The sequence below is a fragment of the Dermacentor silvarum genome, chromosome 1, assembly GCF_013339745.2.
Source record: "Dermacentor silvarum isolate Dsil-2018 chromosome 1, BIME_Dsil_1.4, whole genome shotgun sequence".
In the NCBI taxonomy this organism is placed as follows: Eukaryota; Metazoa; Arthropoda; class Arachnida; order Ixodida; family Ixodidae; genus Dermacentor; species Dermacentor silvarum.
The window spans coordinates 123,438,316-123,449,100 of record NC_051154.1 but is presented as its reverse complement, the minus strand read 5'-3'; the positions used below and the strand labels follow the sequence as shown (position 1 = coordinate 123,449,100).

Here is a 10,785-nt window from a genome sequence, read left to right as displayed (position 1 = left end):
TCTTGTCTGGATGTTGATGTTCTACTAAAGGTTGACTTGCTTGCACAAATTCATACAAAAGCTCGCCTCTCATTCTTGCAGTGAAATACACTACCTGTGGGCAATATTAGAATAACCCAGGACTAATAGCCATCATTACTATTTATAATAAGAAAAAACAAAACCAGCCTTTATTAGCCTGTAGACGTATTGTGACCAACATCTCTTTACATCTGAAATTTTGTACCTAATCTTTGGCTTTACAGACGAACTCGTATGTAACAAACTCAAATAAAGCAAATTATTCTCTATATCAAGCACGCGAAATTTACTGACCGATATTCACACAAAATAACTCCCTAATAATGAGCTGGACATAAGGTACATCAAGATTGGTGCATCTGCAGTCTGTGCCATCAAGTCCTTCAGTGTGAGAAGCCACCTCGCCCAACGCTTCAGGATGCACTTTCTGCAATGAATGTGCTGCGCCGATACTGTGCCAAAATTGATGGAGCTGGATTGGAGCAAGTCTACACAATCTCATGCATCAAGAATGCAATTCTTAGTGATGCTTAGTAATAGTGCAAGGCACAGGAAAAAGTTACTGCATACTGCACATAGTTTTGTTCTCAATAAATGGATTCCTTCCTTGCTTCTTTTCTCTACTGGAGGTAAGAAATCCGTATATAATGAATGCGTCACAAATGTATAAGTTTGTTATAGATAAGCTTAGGTATATCGAATCACCAGATACACATATCAAACTGTTTTTAACACATAAACTTATAGCCAGGTTCAACTGTAACTGTATTTAACATGCTATGACAGGACAGCAATAAGAACATGCCTAATACATCATGGGACGTGACAACATCCAGATAAATTTCGCCCAGTATTAAAGACTGCCAGATTCGATTTGGTGCAAAAAAAAAAAAAAAATTGGGTATAAAGCTTTACACGTGCAATGGCAGGAGTCAAGCTAATCACGACATATTGTTGCACATACTATAGTGGCAGTACTACACAAGGGAAGTGCAATCTAACCCACATCTGACACAGAAATACTTTCATTATATTGAGTAATCGTACAAACATACAATATGATATTGGCATCTAAATAATTGCGATCAGTTCTATGTGAACGAAATAAAAGCGTGGTGCCTCCACTGGGCCAGTAACGGGTATCTGGTTGATTTTGATGGCCTGTCATCAGTTTTCTGTGTTCATACATGGCAAGTGAACAATGTTAAATTACAAAGGTACTTTTCATTGTCGTCAATGTGCAACTCTACAATTGGTGTAATCACATGAGATCAGCACATTGGCTTGCCAGCTGTGGGCCAGCCAAGCCATTAACAAAAGTGTGCTTGCGCATCCAGAATGTGCAGTTTCAAGTTCCTCCTGCTGAGCATTTGACATTTTTGGTAACAGAATACATATTTTGAGCTGCAAGCAGACAAATATTTGCTCTGCTGTAGCCAAGTTTGTCTTGGACCGTGCGTTCTTGCTCTAGTTATAGCAGCAGAATAGTCACAGAACTATGGCCAACAAAATTTCATATTTACTTCATCATATCCAATAATATTGGTGTTCATTATAATATACATTGAGGTTCGACTGTATATCCAGTGTTTTCAATGCATCGAACCCATGTATAAAAAGCTTTCATCAATCACTCATTAGGAAATGGCTTTGTTGTAAAACCAAACCAATAAAAACATTTCTTAGTTATGCTCCTAACAGGTATGGTAAGCAGACTATATACAGTGCAACTACTGTTTAAGATTAGAGCTAAGCCAATCAGAGGCAAAGGTAGGTTACTGATAACAGGGGTGTGCAGCTGCCCTTGCGTGGATGGCTCAAATGGAGCAGGATATGGATTATGCAAACTTTTCAAACTGCACCATAGTGAACATAAACTGTCAAATGGAGCAAAAAAAAAGCAATTTTATATTACAGTCCTCACACTAAGCCAAATATATTGGTGTTTTCATTTGTTAAATATTAAAAACATACTCAGTTTCCATGGAAAACTTACCAATGCTCATTAACTTTATAATGCCAAGATCATTTTCGATTAGTGATGTGTTAGTAGCTGAACTTCCCTGCCAAGTTTGAAAAGTGGCTGACTTAATAAACACAGCACCTTTTCCTTTCTTATAGTTTTTATTTTCGCTCAAGGACCCAGACACATCGCAGCCTTCCACAAAAGACATCTCTTGGTTGGCCAAAGCAATTGACATAAAAGCCAGTCATCACTTTCATAGCAATAAAGCGAATGTATAAAATGTAATTTGTTTTATTAAGCCACAGTGTATATTATTCAGTCTTGCTGAATTTCTGAATGAAATATTTTATGGCACTACTACTGCCTTCTAGCAGCAACATATGAACACACTGCATTAAGTAAGAGGGACGTCACAGTTCAACTTTTGAGGTTAAAGAAGATAAATTGGCTCAACAAGTCACTAGAGTTTTGAAAAATGACACTTCAGGTCTTATCTTTATTATTTGCACTTTCTTTCACAAGCCAATCTGCCCCCCCCCCCCCCCTCGCTCTCTCTCTTTGACATAGTAAAGAAAGCATAACCTCATGGGGAGAAAAAAAAAAGAGACTGTTTTATTATGGCTGGCTGAAAAACCTAGTAAAATATTCACAATCATAAAATCCATTATAAATTACAAGAATAATTAAAAATATCAAGCTACAAAAACACAGATTATATTCCTCACCAATGTCATGTCCTGCATCGTGCAACTCCTGATAGAGCTTGGCACTGGAGCGTGCAAGGATTCCATCAATTGTTGGGTGGAGCTGGCCTACCAAGCCGCTACTACGCCATGTTGCACCACACCCAATACTGCCAAGTAAACAAAAATTCAGTTTACAAGATTAATATGCCCACTAAGAGACTATATTTCTGTTGGTATGTTATATATACATATATATATATATATATATATATATATATATATATATTCATTTACTTATTTATTTATCATTAACAGAATTTGAAGAAACAACCCGTGGCATATAGCACAATTCTACGTCATAGTCATGTGCTAGAGTACTCTCAGAGGCAGAAATTATTTGCATCCGAAATCAAAATGAATATTTGACTAATTAATGAATACCTGCTAATTAATGTATGAACTAATTATTTTATGAAACATATTGCAATTTACGAATTGTAGTTAGTGATCGAAATTTATATCCATTTGAAACAAATTCTGAAGATGACACCAGTTTTGAGATATGTGTTCCCCAAGATTGTGATGAAATGTATTGGTGCTCCAGTCATTTTTGAGCTTCAATGTACAAAAAAAAGGTCGTTCTCTTGAAAAAGTAAGTGGCACAAGAGTGCATCTTTACAGCAAGTTTGATAACGCTAATCTCAAAACTGGTGCTAGATTCAAAATTTCTTCCAAGTGGATGTGCCTTGTGAAATGACTAGCTTCAATTTGTATAGTCCAATATTTTCACAAAGTAACTAGTTAAAAAGTTGATTAGTGATATTTGGTTCATAGCCAATTACACATTTAAATTTCCAGTGTAAGTAATGCCCGCCTCTTCGAGTAATCAAAGCTCAATGAGTAAGTTTCTGCTATATGCCACAGATTTTTTTTTTAATTCGGTTAACATTTTAAAAAACACCCAGTATACAAGAATGTATACCCTAAGCTAGTAGATTGAAGGATAAGAGCATCACTAAATCACTCCAGATTGGTAGATTACTCGATCAAATTATATCTACATTTCTACAATACAAAGAAAAATGTCTTTTAAGTGAAGAAAATGAATGCCAAACTTCTCCATTTGAACTTCACACCTAAACTGCCATGACCGTGGTGTCATGGTAACGTCAATGCAATTTAAAGGGACACTAAAGAGAAAAATGATTTCTGCTGTATAAGTAGATTACCCTTCCACGATACCGAAAACACCACTCTTACCGCGAAAAGACTCTTGGTAAGCCAGAAAGAAATGAAAAACACAGAAGGCGAGTGGTGACGTCACCTTGAAGTTCCCGCACCAGCTCACCGTGACGTCATGGATTTTGACAGCGTCTTCTAGGTCCCAGTTAATTCTTAAGCGGTAAAGATTGACTACATTGTGTTCTGAAGGAGTCCAAGACTGAAGATGGCAAGTTTCGTGAACTATTACTGAGCCAACGTGGCCCAAATACGAAAAATTACTTTAGAAGATGTGACATCACACTGAAGCACTGACGTTGGGGTTTCCGCGTGCAATTAAAAAAAATTAACCTTAAGCTTCATTTTCTCTTCTAATAATTGACCTATTGCAGTGTAATTAACGACAGCAGAGATTTCGAAGAGTACTTTATCAGTTGATAAAGTACTATAAAGTTGTACTATAAAGTGATAAAGTTGATTTATTGTTTTGCTTTAGTGTCCCTTTAAGGACATTTTCATGTATTTCAGTCTATTTCATGAAGACTTGTATGTAACAAATTACATGTAATTAATTACTTGTAATCAATTGTTTTTTGGTAATTTTGTAATTTAACGATTACTTTGTTTCCCCAGTAACGCTCACTGTAATTTAGTTACTTTTTTAGTAGCCAATTACGTGTAACCAGTTACATTTTTGACAAAACAAGCTCCGAGAGGCGATGCAGTATTGAGCACATAAATTTAGCAGGAACTACAGCATCCAAAGGGATGAAAACATGTACACGGGTAACCTCCTTCCCACAATCAGCATCCTGCAGCTACGCCTTGATCACCTGAACATGAAGGCTTGCAGATTTGCACCCTCTCTTTGAAGTCTGACCTCCGTGCTTTAGGCAGTCTCTATAGGTGGTAAGAGCTGTTGGTCATTCTTCTTCACTTAGTGCAGACTATGACTTTTCTGATATAGACAGACGTTTCTGGCTGTTAAACGCTTATGTTTCTATCTGTTTGATATTACGTGACTCATATACACCTTTTTTTTTTTTTTTTTGTAGCACACAAAACAATATTTTAAGGGCTGAATAATATGCAGCTTTGTATTAAATTACATTACAAATTTGACCACCTTTTCAAGGAACGTGAATGCATTTGCTGGCATCCATTAGAAGCAGTTTAAGTCTATATGGCTAAAGAGTGAAGGCGCCAAGAGGAGGTACACCAGATTTTCGTCAACAAATTGAAACGGCGCTTCCCTTGCATCAATGATTGATGCAAGGGCTTCCCTTACATCATGATTCCCTTGCATCCCTTACATCCTTACGCTTCCCTTACATCAATCGAGTGGCAATGGCCACTCAATTGATGCAAGGGATTCATGCACCTATATACGATTTTTCAGTTTTTCACTGGCCCGATTGGGAGTGCCTTCTCCTAGCCATAGCAACAATGAAGTGCTGTGCTTCATAGAGAACCCACATGCGAGTATCACAGCATTGAGTACCGCAACTTTGTGAGCAAGGTGTTCATACATTACTACACAGCCCCATCTATCCAGCGCGCACATCAATTGAGTTTTCAGTGTCCCTCCAGATGTCTTCACAAGAAAACAAGCAAAGATTACTGAATAAAATTTTGAAAAGTAATTCTTAGTAAAGATAAACAGTGTGTGAAGAGCTGCAAAGGACGCAGTGAAAGAGCCCAGCCAGCTGATTCTATTTACTGTATTTGTGCAATGTTAAAAACAATAGGAACCAAGGTAACATTTAAGTAAACAATTACTTATGTGGAGTAGTAATTGGTAACTGTAATGAATTACATTTTTGAACAAAGTAATTGTGATCAGTTACTTTTTTCCTGCAACAAGTACGATTCTGATTTCATGGAAAGGAAGCCCACAATAGGTTGCGAGCTGAGCTTTTGTTCATTTTAAAATGTAGCCCTTTTTTGATCAATAAGCAATCAATTAACCTTGGCCTTACACTGCCCAAATATATGTCGCACAGTGCTAGTGCAGAAATTGCACGGAAGAATGGCCACTGTCCGATATTTTCATCTTTTCTGGCACACCTAGACTCTGCTTACAGTAAGAATGACACATTTGCAATTCAGAAAGTGTAATCCATAGCTTAACGTATTTATTTTTGTATCCTTTTGAGCAATGCAAATGTGCAGTGCACTATGCAGAGATGCCCTCCAACCGGGCATCTCTGCATAGACTTTGCTATGCTTACACTTTGCATACCATGGAGGTTGACTACCAATACCATGGATGCCATGCACTACAATGTTTCTTCTAAGAGCAGATGCCTTAGCACAATTGGTGAATTAAAGCAACATAACTATTCCATCAAACTTTCACAACAGCAGGAGTCAGTTCACTCGTGCATTTTTGAGTGCACATACACCGCAAAAGTGATGCGAGAGCAATTCTCAATATACGAGACAATAATCTTGTATAAAAGGCCTTTTGGGAGTGCAGTTCTGCACCAAAATATAAACAAAATACTCACCGGCCTTTTTCAAGAACAACAATGTCTGTCCATCCACGTTTCACAAGGTTGTAGGCAATTGAGTTGCCTATCACACCAGCACCACAAATGACCACTTTAGCAACAGCTGGCAGAAGTCGCTCCGACATCTAATGCAAGAAACAATTTATAAACATTTGCATGCCATGGCAAATGTGCCTCTGTGACTAAGGTCACCATTTGTTTTTAGTTAGCACAATGGTACTCAAATATTGCTGCAATTATAAAAAGCATTAAGTTCTCAATAAATGGTTAGAATATATTTGATTAAGCTCAGCTCCGTGCAATGCTGGTTGTTTAGAATTTTCTTATTCTTGCTAGAAGAGAGAAGACATACAGAAATGCAGAACACACATCACAAGTTCGTTTCTATTTGCATAAACTGTCACCTTCCCGTTCACACCGTTTTTAATACCCATGTCACTTGTGCGCCCTGAATGTGTAATTGAGTGGCAACATTGAACTTATCTAGGCCCTCTCTTACTATAGTCATAGCCACACACAAGCGTCAAATAAATGTCATTTAGCTACTTCCAGGACAAGTTATCAACTTTAATTAGTAGTAACAGCTTGTATTTTTTTCAATCTCAAGAGATTTGCCACGAGGCATTAGTGAAAACTAAAAAAAAAAAGGGACATAAAATAAGCACTTAAAACTCTGTATGATGCAGGTAGTGCAACAATTACATTGCAAATTTGTTGTCTGTTATCCAATGGGTATAGCCCTCTGGGATAATAGGCTTTAGTTTGGCCTCCCTGAGCACCTTGTACCTATGTCCAGAGTCCCAGGGTACTAAGGAAACAATCTTAAGGAGTTCAAAGGCAACAGATTTGAATAAATGAACAAACATTTATTAGTCAAAGCAAACAGGTTGGCGACCTCCCCTGTGGTGGGGCCTGCAGTCCAGGATTCCACGCACTGCAGCCACTACGATCATTACATACATTAGCTATTGATGGCTAGTGGCTGTGGAATCAGGCATTCTGCCAAAGAATGGGGAGTTGGGGAACCAGAGGTAAGGCAGGAATGGCCTGGCACTGACAGACCATATGGAAAGAAGGTGTGTTGATTTCCACATTGCAGGCAGTGTAGAGGTAGGTGAACAAGATCATAGTACTTTGCCCCTTAAGGATTCTTTTTTTTTTTTTTTTTAAGCTACCATAGCAGCTCATTTTTGACATTATATGCTTCAAGAACATAGTTTCTGCAACTATGTCTGCAAAAAGTGTAGAAAATCTAATTCAATGAAATCGATAATGGTAGAATGTATACTGCCATCAATGTTGTGCAAAGGGCTCGTCATGAGCTAAATAGTGAGTCGCCCATGATGAGCTGAGGTCATCATAATCTTTTAAGAAGTAAAGAGTGAGTTTGGGAGTTCTGCTATACAACAGCCTATTGGCAAGAAAGGAAAGGGTGTGATGTGGTGGAGTGTTATTGTTTAAGGCAGAGGTCAGCAAGGTAAGAAGAAAACGGAAAGGTTGTCAGCAGAATCACCCCTGAAAGAGAAAAATTGTCATTTAACTCAGAGTAGCATGAAGCTACAAAGGAAACTTGTGTGGGTTTCTCAGAAAGTGTCGCAGCTGAAGAAAAATTTGTCCTCGCCTGGGGATAAAACCTGAGACCAATGCCGTTCTGAGGTAGTCACTCTACCATCTAAGCTGAACAAGAAGCTAGCAGATAACCAAGCTAGGTCAAATTCATCACCAACTCGAAGCGTAGGTAATATAATCCCGAATTATTTTCAAATACTTCAGTTGGCTGAGTTATTACCTCCTCAGAAAGAATAAACTTGCTTCTCTTGTGATGTCTCATTGATTATGTGCTGCCATCTATCAAAAGCATGACTAAGCACTGCGACAAAACTAAGCTCGTCTATGGCACTGTTAGAAAATGTAAGTACCGTCGATGAGCTCAGCTCATCCTTCGCAGTCTTTATCAGAAATGCATGGACGAACCCAGCTCGTCCAAGGCCTGGAAGGGGTTAATATGGAAAATCAGTTCTGTAGGAGTTCGCAAGGTAGAGGAACTTTCATGAAAGAGAAAATATCTGCTAGCTTCCTGGTCAACTCAGCTAGAAGAGTGACCACCATGAAAAAACATTGGCCTGGGCAACAATACCCAGACTAAGACGATATTTCCTTCAATTGTGAAGCTTTCTGAGACATGTAGCTTCATACTACTCACACAAGGATGACATTTGTTTTCCTTTCAGAAAACTTTCTCCACATTGCGCACAAGCACCTTCACCTTACGCACACAAGCAACACACAGCAAAAAACTGTAGACAATTTAGCAGTTAAATGGTACTCATATTGCTACGGTGAATGCCACGACGGTCGCCTTAGCAGTGACAGATGGCGCCACCGTGCCGTTGCAGTGAAATTGGCATTTTTATTTTTAACGACGTCACCGCAGACGACGCGCACTTCGGATTATTGCGGACAAAACAAGCAGGCAATGCCCACGAACGTGGTACTAAACTAAATCCGCCACGAAGTCCTGTATCTGTGACAACGTTCAGCACGAACAAGCAGCGGTTTGGCTAGAGGGATCACGTATACCTGGCACTCCTGTTTATGGAACACTCGGTACATCTCTATGAGCTAGTTGGTAATCCAAAGTGAAAGCTACTACAGCGTAAAAACAGACACGAATAACGGGGGCGGACAAGCTATGCCTGTCCGTTATTCGTTTAATTCTTGTTTCTTTTTCCCCTGTGGTCGCTTTGTATCACTAACGCCACAACTTTGATAGCCTTTATTAACATCACCCACACCGGATATGCATGAAGAACCATACGACTTTATGCTTTTTCTCACACATATCTTAAATACAGGGCAGTTAGTACTTTGAATAGCCTGCAGGACAACCAATTTTCAGCGCAATGCACCCTAACGTTCAAAAATAGATGTCCCGCCTCGCGTTGACATTCTAACACGACAGGAAATGCCTAGCTAGTTCAGGCCAAAATGAAGATTAAAACGAGTCTGCATGATAAAAAGAAAGTAGCTAGCGTCAGCTAGCAATAATCCTGTAGCCACCGGCACAGTTCTTAGCGGGGCTTTCGTATATAAAACAAAACGAGTCTACCACTTGCTTTGCCACTGAAGAACCACGCTCGCGCCAGTTACTACTTGCATCTCTGATGATTCGTATAAATTTGAGATGCTTTGTAGCGATACTGAAGTCCACTGAATCGACTACGTCCATTCAATGTGAGTTAACGGTTGCAAGCGGCCTTCCCGCCTTCCATCCGCCTTCCATAACCTTAAAGGTCATATACGGCAAGTTGCGTAGCACCGTGCTCCCAGCAACAGAACACACTCTGACTTACTTTCAGATATTTAATAAGAAGGCTCGCCGACCACGGCTTTTCTCTCAGTCTTCAGATACATGACCACGATCGAAAGATATTCAGCAGTTCAGTCTTTCAGTCAGCTGTTCGTCTCCTCGTACGCCCGCGCTGCTTTGTTTACAACTACTGTAAATATCACCACCATCCAACTGCACCCCATGGGACATGGCGGGAAAGCAACATATATTCAAACGCCCAAAGTAACTTATCGCTGACGCCGCTGAAAGCGCGTTCCACTGTTTAATATCATAAACTGCATAAACTCATAACACCGCGTCGTTTTTTTTTTTTTTCGCTTTCGGGTACCATGTGGTTGCGTTGCAATATAATCTGGTTGCGTTTCGGTGGTAATTTCGGACAATTTAGCGCATAGGAAGCTGTAAAAGTAAACATGTTCGACGGAGGTCTCTGTCTGGCGCATGCACTGTACGTCATGATAGGATTCGGGAAGCGGTATGAGAAGTTGCAGACGCAGTTTCACTGTGCTGTCAGTACTGTCATAGCCTCCTATATATATATAGGAGGCTATGGTACTGCTGAAGTCGCATGATGTCAAGCTTCAATGGATACGTAACCATTCAATTTCTGCGGAGAAACTTCAATTGTGGCTTCTGATCAATTAAGCAATCAGCTAATCAAGCTAAATAAATGGATGAAACAGCTGCTAGCATTACAACTGAGACAGTTTGACCGGTCCACGTGTATGTTTAAGGTGGTTTATAGCTGTTTCAGATGGTCAGCCACAAACATGCTTCTAGCAAATGTGTGCACTCGAGTGCTGCAGCCTGTGCATTTACGCGCACGGTTTATTTAGAGTGAGATCAAATGTCAGGTGTAATTGTCTTGTCTTCTTCTTTCTGGGGTTTTACGTGCCAAAACCAATTCTGATTATGAGGCACGCCGTAGTGGAGGGCTCCGGATTTTGACCACCTGGGGTTCTTTAAGGTGCACTACAACACAAGCACACTGGCGTTTTTGCATTTCGCCTCCATCGAAATGCGGCC

At 39.6% G+C, this 10,785-nt stretch overlaps 1 protein-coding gene across 1 annotated transcript in view; it reads right to left on the bottom strand.

Moving 5' to 3' along the window:
• LOC119435972 (pyruvate dehydrogenase phosphatase regulatory subunit, mitochondrial-like) overlaps window positions 1–9,919 on the bottom strand; it is a 59,793-nt gene extending 49,874 nt beyond the window's left edge. Inside the window, exons 1-3 of the mRNA XM_037702692.2 lie at window positions 9,761–9,919; window positions 6,405–6,532; window positions 2,713–2,840 (exon numbers count right to left, since the gene is read on the bottom strand). Coding sequence (XP_037558620.1) covers window positions 2,713–2,840; window positions 6,405–6,532 — 256 coding nt within the window. The 5' untranslated portion in view covers window positions 9,761–9,919. The remainder of the gene's footprint in view (window positions 1–2,712; window positions 2,841–6,404; window positions 6,533–9,760) is intronic.
• Between the last annotated feature and the right edge of the window lie 866 nt (window positions 9,920–10,785).